The sequence below is a fragment of the Balaenoptera physalus genome (genome assembly GCF_965194825.1).
Source record: "Balaenoptera physalus genome assembly, chromosome: 4".
Taxonomy (NCBI): domain Eukaryota; kingdom Metazoa; phylum Chordata; class Mammalia; order Artiodactyla; family Balaenopteridae; genus Balaenoptera; species Balaenoptera physalus.
In genome coordinates this window covers 116,968,084-116,984,040 of record NC_138891.1, presented here as the reverse complement: position 1 = coordinate 116,984,040, position 15,957 = coordinate 116,968,084, and the positions used below count along the sequence as shown (strand labels likewise).

Here is a 15,957-nt window from a genome sequence, read left to right as displayed (position 1 = left end):
TGTTTAAATTGAGATGAAGCTGAACAACCAGTGTCACATCTATCTTTTCATTTTGTTCACCATCCTGATAAATGGGCCTATTTTCATTTCTCTAAGTGTCTGACATCAAGAGTGCTTCCTTACCATTGAAGCATGCAAGTGGGCTAAGAGGGACTGAACAGCTCTCTGTTAAGTCACTGAAACGAGGTCAACAATTGTTGAAACCCGCCAGCAACTGGTCCATAGTAGAATATTGGCCCAAGTTGGTCAAAGAAGAAAATATCTGGAGAGAAAAAAATTAGGGTAAAATTGAAAGTGTTGAATTGCAGTGCTAATGAGACACCCAGGTATGCTCTGTAGGCACAGGAGAAAAAGGTCTGGGGATGCCGCTTTGGAAGTACTGGCAAGAGGGAGAGATCTCACTCTCTAATCACCCATCAGTTATTATCCTAGCCATACAAAGGAAGGGGTTGACTACACGTCAGTGTACAATGCCCCAGCACCTGGACGGTGCTAAAGGAACGGTAATAATTCTTAACGCTGTTTCTTTCATTAAACTGTTACCAAAAACATTATTACATCAGAATTTTATAATAATCATGTTACAATAAATTAGTTATTATCTTATTATAGCTGCATTTAATGCTAATATTTCAAAGGTGATATACTCGTTTTAACAGCAATACATTTGAAACCATACCTCAGGACGTGTCATTTCAGCAAAGATTTCAAGGGTGTGTTCTGCATTCATCTTTTTGACCAACTTTAAATGTAATTTCCGTCTTGTTCTTCAACTGCCTTGTTTTTCAATATTACAGAAACTCATTTACAAAATAAAGTAGTGAATGAGAATAAAAACATGATTGTTCACAAATTCCAAGCTTCTAGCATTTGAAGTAGAATGTGTACATATATACTTAAATAAATAGATTTTGAGAGTGGAGAATTAAAATTGGAAAGATAATTTAAATACTGAAGGAAAATAATTTAAATAATTTTTAACTCAAAGATATAACATTGGGAAAATTGAAAATTTAAAATCACACAGGATTGTAGATGATATTAACCTTTTTAAGGAAAGTTTTATATTTTCTAATAACAAAATACACCAATGGAGATAGGTGAATTTGCCTTCTGCTTGGTTCAAATTGGTTGAGTTGGTAGAGTTGATATCCAGATAATTCCTGCCTGTGATGGAAGAAGTTGCAAGAATTACTTGCAACTAAGATTTTAGTTCATGTAACAATATTTCAAGATAATTTTTAAAAAAAATATGCCACCCTTACTTGCTAAGATATTTCTTATATATATATTCCCTATAATGTCAGTCACAATGAGATAATTTGGGCCTTAGGGAAACTGTAAGGTTTAAGAGTTGAAGGAAAGGCTGAGGTGAAGTTAATGTGTTTAAATATATATTATTTCCTATTTACACAGAAAGATATTTTTCCTTTGGTATGATTCTAAATTGCAAAAGTGTGAATTTAAAAAAAAAAAGGTCATCTTTTTTAGTTTGAATATTCAGGAACATGAAGTTATATAGGTCAAGCTACATCAAGCAGAATTTAGTTTTTCATGTTGATCAGATGGAAATAGACTAATATTTACATTTAAAACACTACTGCATTGTATATTTATAAACAAAAGTGAAATTCAGTTACTCATTTTGTTAAAAATATTTTTATTATTTTAAATAATAAATACCTATAAAGTGCTATGCAACATGCAAAAGAAATATCAAAGAATGGCTTTTCCTATTGAATTGGGTGGTTAACCCCCAATGAAGTTGTGAGATCCTTTCAATTAGCTTTAATAAATAAATATTTTCATCATTCTAGTTTATGATGAGCTACAAAGTTAACAAACTCATCCAAATAAATCATTAATTTTACATGTAGTTTAATTACCTTCTGCAAATAAATGATTCAGAAATAGGAAACTTGATTTGATGATAAACATTAAATATCATACATTAATGAAATATCATTTCATTTATTATTCACTGCCAAGATTTAAATGTGTCGAATACACCCTCTCAAACCCAGTTGGCAAAAGAGGTGGATAATAAATAATGACATAGCCAACTAAAGGCAGGTATTCCTATTTATACACAATCATATGAAAAGGGAAGGACCAAAAACTAGCCATGTGATAATCATCTTTCCTTTGGTATCACTGTGATACATCATTTTATTAAATAAACGTGTATGAGAATAAGGCTCGGAGATAACATATTTAGACATAAAAAATTAAATATTAGTAATAGAGGAAACTAAACTCTGCTTATTCTGTTTTCTTAGGTAAAACATGCAACTCAAATATTTACACCAGTTTCATTCAGAAAATTGACCACTCCACTTCTCATCTCAGCCTATTTACAGCCGAGGGTTACAGGCGACAGTCTAGAAGAGCATGGTGCCTTATCCATAAGTGCTCAGTAAGTGACTTTTGATTAATAGTTTAGTGCAAGTTCATTATAATACTAAAATATAACAACTCAAAGTGCATTTCTTGTTAACAACACCATTACAAATACAAAAAGCACACTATATTATTTTTAAGTTTTTGTCATTCAAGACAAAAATTGAATAGCAAATCAGATGTCATATTATTATATATTTCAAAGAAGACAAGAAAGCCATGGAATTGGTCATTTAGTGGAATACAGATTTTTCTTTTCTTTTAAGAGAATGAAGACCAGTGTAGATACATTTCATTAGAATGTAAATACTAGTATCTTTTTTTCTTACACTTTCGGAAATTTTGGCTATATTCATTTCCTCTATTGTTTTCTGTGCTACTATCACTATCACTGGTTTGTTTTTGCCTCTTGCGTTTATTCATCTGATAAAGGTCAGAGTCACTTGGTTGTTGGTGAGCCCATTCATAAGAGCTGGGTCCAGCCTCTAGATCTGGAACACAATTCAGTGAGGAAGACACAGAAGTGCTATTAGGAAGTGGTGCTGTCATCTCATAGTAAGGAAGCTGCAGTGCTGGATTATATGCATGCCACTGCTGTGGAAAAAACCCACAAACATTCATCTACCAAAACAAGCCCACAAAGTTAAAAAAAAAAAAAAGTTAACAGTTTACATTCATTACACAAATAACTACAAGCAAACCAAACCATGAGCTGGTATAAGAAGGACAGTGACTTTTCATACTAGGGATATGGTAGTTTCCTTAAATGGTTAACATAAAGATTCAAGGTAGTGTACAGCTTACTGTAATACAGATAAGTGCTGTCCTATCGAAATATAATGTAAGCCACGTATGTAATTTTAAATATTCTAGTAGCCACAATATGAAAATAAAAATGAAACAGGTGCAGTTAAATAATGTAATTTATTTATCCCCAAATATCCAAAATATTATCATTTCAACAAGTAACCAATATAAAAATTGTTAATGAGATATTTTACTTTTTTTATACTAAGTCTTTGAAATTTGGTGTGCCTTTTACAGCATATTTAATTTGGATGGTAAATTTTCATTGAAAATACTTCATCTGAATTTAGATTACATAAAATTTAGTTGAAAAAGTAGATATACTACCCAAGTTCTTTCAAACATACTTAAAAGTTTTACAATAACTGAATCAAGTCTCTGTTTTTAAATTTAAATTTTAATTAATTAAAATTTAAAACTCAGCTCCTTATGGATGGCTGATGGCCACCATATTGTACAGCAGTTTTCAATTGTTAAGATACACACTTCATTGTTTTTAAACTAGTTTTTCACTCAAAGTAGATTAAAGATTAATAGAGAAAACATGATCTTGTGTGTGTGTGTGTGTGTGTGTGTGTGTGTGTAAGTGTATTTCTCATCTCATCAAAGATTTTAAAAAAATGCCAGAAAGAAGATATTGATAGTTTTAGGTAAGAACTGGCTGTTTTATTAATATCTCACTATAACTAAGAAAAATTTTTCCTAAAAGTTAAATTATCAATTTTCCTTATGTTTGCAAAGTGAAAATGGCTATTTGAAAAATCTGAAGCTCACATGTATGTTGGATGTTTGCAAGAAATCACATCCTGTGAATCAGAATACCTGTGTTATAGTCCCACATCTTTTATTAACAAGTTGTATAATCTTGGGCTTGTTGATTAATACCTCTGAACCTCAATTTTATTATGTATAAAATGAGGAGTTAGAAGAAAAAAATTTCATAAGTTCCCATTTAACAATATAGACCATCATTATGATTTCTAGGCCAGAACCATATTTTTGAGAGTCTTTGGAAATAATGTAGTTTACTCGACCAGTTGAGAATCTTTGCCTTTAGTTAAAAGAAGAAATTTATTTTTAAAAATATCCATGTCCAAAAGCAATATATTTGTGATTGATGATTACATTCTACCAAAATATTTCACTAAATGAAATTATTCGATTCTAAAAACATATCTTCTAAAATAGTCATTTTTTCCCACATTTTTTTATTGGAGTATAATTGCTTTACAATGCTGTGTTAGTTTCTGCTGTAAAATGAAGTGAATCAGCTATATGTATACATACATCCCCTCCCTCTTGGACCTTCCTTCCCCTCCATCCCACCCATCTAAGTCATCACAGAGCACCGAGCTGAGCTCCCTGTGCTATACAGCAGGTTCCCACTAGCTATCTGTTTTACACATGGTACTGTATTTATGTCAAACCTAATCTCCCAATTGATCCCACCCTCTCCTTCCCCCTCTGTGTCCATGTGTCCATTCTCTACGTTTGCACTTCTATTCCTGCCCTGCAAATAGGTTTATCTGTACCATTTTTCTAGATTCCACATATATGCGTTAATATATGACATTTGTTTTTCTCTTTCTGACTTACTTCACTCTGTATGACAGACTCTAGGTCCATCCACATCTCTACAAATGACCCAATTTCATTTCCTTTTATGGCTGAGTAATATGCCATTGTATATATGTGCCACATCTTCTTTATCCATTCATCTGTAGATGGACATTTAGGTTGTTTCCATGTCCTGGCTATTGTAAATAGTGCTGCAATGAACATTGGGGTACATGGGTTATGGGTATATGCCCAGTAGTGGGATTTCTGGGTCATATGGTAGTTCTATTTTTTAGTTTTTTAAGGTATCTCCATACTGTTTTATACAGTGGCTGTATCAATTTAAATGAGAACTCTATAGTCAAATTTTACTTGTACCACAGTGTATCATCACTAGCACCTGCTCCTTTTCTGTTGACACACTGGCTGTTTGCTTATGTACTATGTGTAGGATTTCAGATGATTGCATTAGAGCAGACTGCCATTGGGGCATAGAACTCAGGGCAGCTGCTGCCTTCATTCTAGGTTTAGATTTGAGCAGCTTAAGTTCCAAGCAGTTTTCATGTTCTTTATAGTTTGTATCATGCTATATATTGAACCAAAGGCATATCAAACTTACCATCTTCGGAAAGAAAAGATATTCCTGAGGTAAAGCTGCATTATTAATTGGAGAGAACTGCATGGGAAAGGAAGTTCTGCCCACGACTTCTTCATTTCTTGGGGGATGTAAAAGAAGTAACACAAAGTTAAAATTCCTATGCATAAATGTCCTTTATTCTTAAAATAAGATAGGTCTTCATAATTTAAAAAAAAGAGCTTCTCTAAAAGAACTCAATTAGGATAACTTTAAACACACGATCATTACACTGATAATGTAGTGACACAGCAGTACTTCAAGTCTTACTAATTGCTACATATTGAAATCTCAATATTTAGAGTCACATTTGGCTTTCTGATAGGAAAATGTTAATCAATGTTATAGTTGTATAAAGACAAAGAACACTTAGATATGAAGAAAGCAAAGCCAGTCATTAATAATCACCAAGGGTGCATTCAATCTTCTACAAAAAAAAAAAAGGCGAAAGAAAGGTAGAAATTTTCTCAGTTTATTTTTGAAGGAATCTTCACGTTTAACTACAAAAATTATGTTCTTTCCTAAATGGTCTTCTTATGTTGACATGAACACATATTTGCTGATTTCTTCCACACACTATTTAAAACAATACCAATCCCTAATTTAAAAGCAGTAGTGTCCTAAAGTTTTATTTATACATGTAATATTTGCTTCTATGGAGATGTCTAATAAATTCCAATGGTACGCATACTGACTAGACTCTACAGCTAGTCATTAGTCTACTTGCTCCATTGTATTCCACAATTTTAATACTAATACTACTAACCTTAGGACAGGAAGTTTACTGTGGGGAAGGGTGAAATTAATACAGGCAGGTGGAGGCAAAGGCAAGGGCAGAACAACAGGAAGCAGTCAGATTGATAGGCATTGTTAAGTGGTGAGAGCAGTATCACAGAAGCCAGTGGAAGGTGCATTTCATTAAGGAAATACTTAGTGTCGGGTGTTACAGAACAGTAAACTGGGTAAGCACCAAAGCTACTCAATTGTTGATCAGAAGGTTCCTGATAACCTTTAAAAGAACAACTTCCACATAACAATGGGGTTAAGAAGTGAACAGGAGGTAAGGATGCGAAGGATAATTTTTCAGTGAGAGGAAGGGGAAAAATGTAACAGCATGATTTGGAGGTAGAGTTCAAGGAGATTGGAACATGTGTGTAGGGTAAGTGATAGAAAAGAAAGATAAAAAGTGCAATGAAGTTACAGAGTGGGGAAGATACAACCCAGTAACAGAGGTGGTGAGATTAGCACCATTATGCAAACAGCTGCAGACTTTCTAAAACCACTATCTTTCCTATATGAATCTCAGGGCATGCATAGTTGTCTCCACAGAGGAATCACATGTAAATAGGGAAGAGCTGTGAGTTGAACCATGTCAACTCAAAATTTATACGTTAAAGTCCTAACCCCCAATACTTCAGAATGTGACCTTATTTGGAAATAGCGTTGTTGCAGATGTAATTAGCTAAGAGGAGGTCATACTGGAGTAGGATGGGCTAAACAGGTACCCTTACTTATTATAATCAAAAGGGGAAATTTGGAGATGGATGCACACAGGGAGAACACCATATGAAGATGAAGGCAGAGAGCCGGGTGATGCTTGTACAAGCCAAGGAATATCAAAGATTGCCAACAAACCGGGAGAAGCTATGAGAGAGGCACAGGACAGACTCTTTCTCACAGCCGTCATAAAGAAATCTAGCAGACACCTTGATCTTGGACTTTGAGGCTTCAGAACTGTGAGACAATTCATTTCTGTGTTTAAGCACTCTGTTTGCAGTACTTTTAATGGTAGCCTTAGCACGCTAATACAGGAACTATTTATTAAAAACAGAACTATTTATTGCCTAAGAGGCAATAACAGGCACAAAAACCCATTTCCAAGAAAGACTATAGGGTATAACAAGTGCACCATTTTTCTCTGCACAACACTTCTAGAACATGATAACCTTTTCCCATTCTTCCTTTATAATGTAGCACATACTAAAAGAATAAGGTACAACCAGTGAAGTGGAGTATTATGGAATATACACATATGTCTAATCTTCTACCCTAGAATTTGTGATGATTAAAAGTACATCAAACATAAGTAGAGAATGCGAGTTACTGCCATCTCCTAGTTGTTTATCTAGTGTTTCTTCTTCTGCCCCAAACCTAGCAATAGCTTGTTTTTTTCCAAACTCCTGAGAAAAAAGAGGTATCTTTTCCCACTAGAAGAAGAGGGGAAGCTTTTATATTACATACATGGCTCAATTCATGAGTCCATAGTTCCTCTCATATGAAGGAAGTGAATCACTACCCCTTTTTGCTGACATTCGCTGAAAGTATTTGCTGGATACTTGCTATGTGCTCAGTATTTTAAATACCTTGAATTTATTATAAAATTTGATTCTCACAATAACCTTCTGAGGTATTATCCTCATTTTAGAGACGGGGTACAGTGTGATAATTTGTCCAAGGTTAATAAAGTGACAGAGGCAGGATTCAAATTCAGGCAGTCTGGTTTCAGTACCTATTTTGTCTCTATTTCACTGATACCAAAAAGTGGGGGAGAATGAAGATGTGAAGCACACCATGTTATACTTGGAGTGCAGTACTTCTCCTAAAGATAAGACTGGGAAATTGTCAGTTCTAAGAGGCCACTCTTCCATGCCTAGGAGGGCTGATATAATTAGCAGGCATGGGAGGTTCAGCTGTTGTTAGCCTACTGGAGAATGCTCAGTTCTGCTACAGAAAGCAAGAAAACAGGGATGGATGAAACTCACAAGAAATGCTTAGGGTAGCCTTTAAGTAAGCTACACTGATGAAGCTGATGCAGCAGAGAGAGAAACAGGGTCTACGAATATTAGTGTAGCCAGAACTCAGCTAATATGAGTTCATGAGATAGCAATGAAACTGTGTTAGAAACAGAATAAGCAAGTGACTTGGGAGACACAGGCAGAATTCATAATATATATTAAATATGCATAATAAATAAGTTAGTATGTTTTAAGAGATGCCACAGATAGATCGGATAGAAAATATGATGGAACAAATAAGATTGTTACTCATAGAAAGAAAGGGAAGGAAATACCTAGTCCTTATCATGGCACCTATGGGCTAACAGTTATTCTGCTCTTCTTGTTTTTGTTCTGCCTAAGAAACTCAGAACCTGTGAGCATCTAGCTCCTTCCGTAGCCAGGTGTATTTGCCCCTATGTCTTTTTGAGAGAGCAAGTGAGTGAGACTAGCTCCAGGAACTTTCTATCTGAATGGAATTCCTTACTCAAACCTCAACTCTAGAGTTCATGACCACACTATCAGTGGGGAAGGTTGATGCAGCAGAGAGAGAAACAGGGCATATGAATATTAGTGTAATCAGAACTCAGCTAGTATGCTCCTTCCGCCCCTTTATGCTAACTATCCACTATCTTTCCTTTTGCTTTTCACTATCCAGTATCTTTCCTTTTGCTTTTATTTTTTTAATTTTATTTATTTATTTATTCATTTACTTATTTATGGCTGTGTTGGGTCTTCGTTTCTGTGCGAGGGCTTTCTCTAGTTGCGGCAAGTGGGGGCCACTCTTCATCGCGGTGCACGGGCCTCTCACTATCGCGGCCTCTTTTGTTGCAGAGCACAGGCTCCAGACGCGCGGGCTCAGCAATTGTGGCTCACGGGCCTTGTCGTTCCGCGGCATGTGGGATCTTCCCAGACCAGGGCTCGAACCCGTGTCCCCTGCATTGGCAGGCAGATTCTCAACCACTGCGCCACCAGGGAAGCCCCTTTCCTTTTGCTTTTGACTGTATCTTTTAAATTGCTTTACTAAATAGTGCTATTTGAGCATGTTAATTTGGTTTGGGAGAATTTCTGTTCCACGACCTTTGATACAGCTGAACTGAGAGTGTCCTTGCAGGCTACCATTGCATCGAGAAATCAGCCTACACAAAACTTGAGAATATTTTGAAAATTACCATAGAGAAGTTTTTAAAAATAGTAAAATAAACAGTAGAGTGGCTTAATGTCAGAAGGCTTAATTTTAAGCCTAGCAACTATCACTTTTTCATCTTTGTGCCCTTGGCAATTAGTTAACTTTTGCATCTCTATGTTTATTCAAGTATAAAATATGGATAATAGTGTCTCTGTGATCCATCGCAATGAGACTCTGGATGCTTAAGTGATTTAACAGTTATGAAAAGTACACAGTAACCTATAAAGAATGCCACAAATATATATCTCTCCCACCTATTGCAGAAAACATTGACTGAACTTTAAATGAAAATATTTTCTGTCGTTTTTCATGTTTTCAGGAAAAATGAATTCCTTAATATTATCCTATGTCTAAATAGTAAGGTTTTACAGTAGTCCAGAATATATAAAAACCCTTCCTGGCGTGAGACCATATTTATTTGCTTTACCTTTATGAAAAATATATTTTTAATTACCTGTAGCTGTGTGAATTTATCTTAACACAGCTCTCAAAACTTTGGTTAGCTGGATCACAAGAGCGAGAGCCCCCTTTAAAAGAAACAGAATAACAGATTACTTCATGGTACAAGTTTTTGGAGTTCTCACATTAAACCATTTAAAAAAATTCCACATAAGATACATGAATATATCTTTGATCTCCCAAGTAATATTTATAGGTTGTTTACATCACTATAAATGACTGAATTATAACCAAGCTTTGTCCAAAGCAATGGGTGTAGAAAAGAATTATGTTGACATGGGGCCATATAAGACAGGTGATGTTATTTGGTTCTACACACCTGGAAACTAAAAATGTCAAATACACACCTGGAAACTAAAAATGGCAAATAATCAGTGTTATTTGCCTCCTGTGTAGAAGGCATGAGTTCTCTAAACTGTACTGACAAAAGTGAATGCAACCTGACAGAGGATAATGAGCAGCTGGCTGGGGATGTGTCAGAACACATTATGGCCTGGCCCATTTTACCAGTCAGTATGAGTTAACAGGACAGTACGTGAGAGCATGATGCAACCAATTAATTATCTTTGCAAAGACTAAATAAAACAAAGCGAAATGCAAAGTTATGCTTTTCCTTTGCAACAAGGCACTGTTTTCTTATTCTTATTTATTTTTTTTAGTATAGCAAGAAGAATAAAAACTAAACAAGAGATACATCAATAAACCTGAATCATTAGGGGAGGTAGGCAACATAAGCATTGCAAACATTGCCACAAAAGCATAAGCATTGCCTCTATCAGTCCCTCAAACTATGAAAGGGCTAGAGCAATAGTACAATGTTCTCTGGGCATCTAATCAAAGATGATCAGTTCTTGACATGTAGCAGGAGAAGGCATTTGAGGCCGTTCACGTCAGGAAGCTTTCTTCCATTAAGGGTCAGCCTTTGGCCAGCTGCTTTTACAGGGACTCAGATCCAGGGTGATATGTATAGCATGGTAACACCAGGAGAAGGACTAGGCACCCCCTATCTTCCAAATAGTAGATATTTGATACCATTGACAAGAAGATCAGCAAATAGTCTTGCTACATAGAAGCTAGACTTGTGTGTCCCCACTTCATTTAGATTTGTTTAATTTTTAACAGCCAGTAGCAACTATCATAGCTATTTGCTGGCTGACATTAAAATAGAACATTTAAAATTTTAATACAGAAAAGATGTTATAGAGTTGGCAACCTAATTGGTAATATTAACTAATTGCATAACATTATGAATGTGTTCTGAGAAATTTTAAGAGACTACAGGGGCACGCACTCTTTTGGTCTTAGGCTATAATATAGAAAACAAACATGTTTACACCTCTGGGAACAGCACCACCAACAAAACACACTTGGAAGATTCATCAGTGACAAAACCTACCAAATCGATACTGCACATTAATTGGTCTTCCATATAAACGAATTCCATTCAGCAAAGCTATGGCATAAGACACCGATTCTGGGTGTTTAAAGCAGACAAACCCAAAAGACTTCGGCTTTCCTTCTCTGTCTTTGCATATAGTCACTTTGGTTAATGGCCCAGCCTGTAAGAAACTTAAAAATTATTTTCTCATAAATCTAAAGATTTTTTTACACCGAGAAAATAAAGTATATTCAACTTTAGACTAAAAAAAAATCTGTTAGCAATAACAGCTTTATGTAGCTCTGTTAATAATGTATTTTCCTAACAATAAATATACTTCATCACATTTTCTTGGCATTTTTCTGTCTCATCAAAAAACATTTATGGTGTTAAGATGAGGAAATTTTAGATAATAGTTTCAAATCTTAAAAGATATGTTACCCTTATGTTAGGCCTAAAAAAATTATTTAGAGTGCATTTAAATCTAAGGTTAAAATACTACTGTGTCTCCACACATATTAACAGTGTATAACTCAAAAATAATTGAAATGACAAACTCAATGTTCTTTGACTTATCATAAAGAAACTGGTAACATTACATCAAAGCCTAATTTTTTCTGACAAGATTAAACATTTTCACAGGAGAAACTAAATTTTTGATCTATATAGAAACTGTATTTTGATCTGGTAATCCCATTTGGTAAATATTCTCAAAGGGAAAAATGTTTTAATATGTTTAACACTTTTAGGTAGGTGCATTATTTATAAGAATGAAAAATGAGGGCTTCCCTGGTGGCGCAGTGGTTGAGAATCTGCCTGCCAATGCAGGGGACACGGGTTCGAGCCCTGGTCTGGGAAGATCCCACATGCCGCGGAGCAACTGGGCCCGTGAGCCACAACTACTGAGCCTGAGCGTCTGGAGCCTCTGCTCCGCAACAAGAGAGGCCGCGATAGTGAGAGGCCCGCGCACCGCGATGAAGAGTGGCCCCCACTCGCCGCAACTGGAGAAAGCCCTCACACAGAAACGAAGACCCAACACAGCCAAACATAAACATAATAAATAAATAATAAATAAAAATTAAAAAAAAAAAAAAAAAAAAAAAGAATGAAAAATGAGGAAGGCTCTAAATCCAACAACAGGAGAATATTACTCCATGGTGTATTATTAAAATAGAATAAAATAAAATAAATTGAAAATATTCAGATTTTATTGATAATAAAACCTATAATTAGCAATACAGAGTAAAAAAGCAGAGCCAACTATTGTAAAATGTGTTAATTACAACCAAAAGAATGTTCTCTCCACCATGATAGTGATTTGAGGAAGTGCTCACCAAGACTCACAATAGCTAAGAGTTAATGGTGAAGGGCTCATAGTTTTCCATTGCACTTTAATGATTGATTACTGATCTCTGTTGAGTTGGATAAGTATATTAAGAAATTGCTTTTAGTCTAAAGAAAAATGTTAATTATCGTCTTCAAAATGATGCTGTATTTTAAGATTCAATCTTTCTTTTTTTATTCTCTGTTTTCCCAGAGAGTAGCTCACCCTCCCTTCTGTCTTCAAGAGCCACTGCATCAACAAATCTATTTTGCCCACTCATGCCTCATTCATGGAGACAGTCTCCTAGAGACCTCCATGTGATTGTGTTTCAAACTCAACATATTTGAAACTGAATTCATTATCTTTCCCCTTGAAATCTCTACTTCAGTATTTCTTGGTTAAAAGTACAAAGATATTGAAACTGATTTCCACTCTTCCAAGGATAAGCAGAAATTTTAAAGAAACCAGTAAAAAGGATAACTATATATAGTAATAAAATAAATCAATTTTAATCAGTACTTTTCTACTGCTGATATTAAATATATGAAATTGCAAATGGACAGAATGTGCTTACATGCTTTGAGTTTCACAAATTCAAAACTATGCCAGTGCATTTTTAAAGATAAAGTCCAACAAGAAGGCTTGCTAGTAGCAACAATCACATCAAAACTTTTTAGTCTCTTTAAAACAGAATGAAACACATAAACAGTGTGGTCAGTTGTCAAGATCTGCTAACTTTTGCTGGGTTGAAGCCTTCCTAAAAGATACCTCACTTTAGCAAATTCTTCTAGAATACAGAAGAGCTTAGGCAAAAATAAAAACGTATGCTTGGTTGCCTGAACTGTTAAAAGAGATGAACATTTTGTTTAGGGAGAAATTATTAACAATGAGATCTACTTATCTATCTTGTAGATCCACATACAACTGATATAGATCCAGTCCCTACTGACTAGAAATAATATATGTGCATGGGGGCCTTCATGCCTATCCCATTCCCCTCATCAGTCCCCTCTGCTCCTTTTTTGTTGGCTCAACATGAAAGAAGCCTCCTGGAGAAAAAGAACTGTAAGTTTTCTTTCTTTCTCTCTCTCTCCCTCTCCTTCCTCACCTTCCTCCCTCTCTCCCTACCTTCCTTCCCCCCTCCCCTTTTCTTTTTTTAAGTTAGAATGATAAGTTTCAATAATACTGGGAGAAAAAATAACCATAGGTAAAGACAAGTATTAGAGCAGATTAAAAAGGGTGAGTTTAAAGAAGATGGCAAGTTAGAAGAATAAGAATAAAAGCCTTAAAATCAACAATATTTTTCAAATAATAAAAATGTTTTATGTCCAGGAAAGGAAACTGAGTTCCTGGAGGAAATTCTATCAAATTGTGTGTATCTGTAATTAACACAGGGGTGCTTTAGTTCAGAGATGAAGGTAGAGCCTTTCAGAAACTACATAAAGAACCCCTTTCACCTCTGGTACTCATACTTAGCCTTTGATATTTAGTTTTGCTATTGTTCCCTTTGAACTTGCCCTTATTCTGATACGAGGAAGTCACTCTTGATTTCTCTTGATGTTAGTATCAGTAGTATTACTGATAGTAATAGTAGTGATACTAGTAGTGGCAGCAGCAGCAAACACTTAGTAAGGGCCAGGTTCAGTTTTGTTTTATCTGGATTAGCTTATTCAATCTTCACACCACATCATATTGTGGATACTATTACTCCCGTTGACATTTGAGGAAACTGGGCACTGAGCTATTCACTTACTTGGCCAAAGTCACATTGCTGACATCAGAATTCACACTCTAAACAACTTTTCTATACTATGTGTCCCTCTTTTTTGCAGATTATCTTAGATCATGGTAATTAATTTGAAATGTCTACTTTTAGGAAGACCAAGGGCTGTCTCTTAAATTTGTATGTCCAGCACCTTACTTACTGTTTGTCACATAATTGTAGATCATTAAATGGTTAAATGAATGGCTGAATGAAGACATCTCTTTAGCAAGTGAGACCTATGTGTATACAGTAGGTGAGTGTTTACAGGAGACAGGAGTTTTAATCCTGGAGGTACCAGGTCTGGAAGAGTTTTCATAAGATCCTCTTGGTATGAAATAAAGGGAACTGGCCAGGGAATCAATTGGTCACAGTCATGATTTGGCTGCCCAGATCATTTCAAATCTCATTTATCATTCTGGAGTAAAAATACTTGCCGTGTAAAAGGGCTTGGGGGGAATAAGTAATGTATATGGAAACATGTTAAAATGTATTCCTCTCATTTCGCGGGATGTAACGGGTGAGGTGCTTATTACCTGAAGCAAGACAGCGACAGGGCTGTTTTGTGTTTCGCCTGAACACACTCAAGGCCCAGGCAGCCTCTGAAAAGCCCTTACTCAGGGCTGGGGGTTGAAGGGGGCCCAGGCACTGCTCACCCCAGGACTCTGCAGTGGGGATGGGATGCGGAAGGGATGGGGAAGGGGCGCACTCTGTCACTTCACTACCCAGTTGCTCACCTGGAGACAGGTGCGCCAAAGCGGAACTAAATTAAAACCAAGGCACAGGTCGGGGAGGGAAGAGGGCCGGGCTCCGGATGGTTCAGGGGCGGCCCGCCCCTCTGGCTGCGCTTCCGGCTCGACGCGCCCCGCCCCTCAGCCACCCCTTCCCCGCCAACAGTACCTGAAGGAACAGCTCGTAAAGAATCTCTTCCCGCACTCGGGCCTCTAAATTTCCCACAAACACCGTCCTGTCGGCTTCCTCCTGAGCAGGGAACATGCCTTCGCCTCGGCCCAAGAACGGAGGAGGTCCTCGAGACCACGCCCCCTCTCCTCACCAGCGGAGCCGGCTACGAGAGTAAGCGCGCAAGGGGCGGAGCGAGGCTGCGGCGCCACGCCCCCAGCACCCCGTGGTAACCGCCCAGCGCGCCTTCGCCACGCCCCGGATCCGGCTGGGACCTTGGGAGAGTGAGTGAGAATAAGTTAAGATTAGTGTGCAAGGGGCCTTGACCTCTTGCTTATGGAGGTTCCTTCATTTCCCAGGGCACGGCATTATGAATAGATTTTGGATTTATTCAACAAACATTTCAAATAAAATGACTATAGAGGTGATTTAAAACATACTAACTTCATTACAGAAGCTCCCAGGCTAATGGGGGAAGACTAATTTCTTTGCTTCCAAAGAGTAAATGAATAAATCATTGGGATTTGAAATTTGTATTCTTCATAAAATACTTTTTGAAAGAGTGAGTGCATGCATGCATGCATGGATGTGGATACAGTAGAGTAATAGAATTAGTTTATTTACCTAGGAAGGGCTCCCTAGTGAAGTCTTTGAAAATGGACACAGGTTTTAGGTGGACTGCAGAAGGCATTTGAACTTGAGAAAACAGACTATACCAAGGAATAGTGGAAAGAATATAGCAAGTTTTGTTACTGAAGCCAGAATTCTTGAGG

General features: G+C 36.5%; 2 protein-coding genes across 4 annotated transcripts in view; one reads left to right on the top strand and one right to left on the bottom strand.

The window, feature by feature from the left end:
• Nucleotides 1–268: 268 nt before the first annotated feature.
• RBM11 (RNA binding motif protein 11) lies at nucleotides 269–15,304 on the bottom strand. Of its 2 annotated transcripts, none has more exons than XM_082460603.1 (5): nucleotides 15,185–15,304; nucleotides 11,217–11,379; nucleotides 9,816–9,888; nucleotides 5,384–5,480; nucleotides 269–3,021 (listed from the first exon to the last, which is right to left on the bottom strand). In XM_082460603.1, exons 1-5 carry the CDS (start codon nucleotides 15,278–15,280, stop codon nucleotides 2,710–2,712), a joined length of 741 nt encoding a protein of 246 aa, XP_082316729.1. In that variant the 5' UTR covers nucleotides 15,281–15,304; the 3' UTR covers nucleotides 269–2,709. The 2 variants fall into 2 exon arrangements, with proteins under 2 accessions (XP_082316729.1, XP_082316728.1); XM_082460602.1 differs by having other exon boundaries at nucleotides 269–2,994.
• Nucleotides 15,305–15,366: 62 nt separating this feature from the next.
• Nucleotides 15,367–15,957, top strand: part of LIPI (lipase I) — a 100,104-nt gene continuing 99,513 nt past the window's right edge. The window contains exon 1 of one of the 2 annotated variants that reach the window (XM_082460479.1): nucleotides 15,367–15,468. The gene's annotated coding sequence lies outside the window, so the exon portion shown is untranslated. Of the gene's footprint in view, nucleotides 15,483–15,957 lie in introns of both variants that reach the window. The other variant, XM_082460480.1, reaches the window with a different exon arrangement.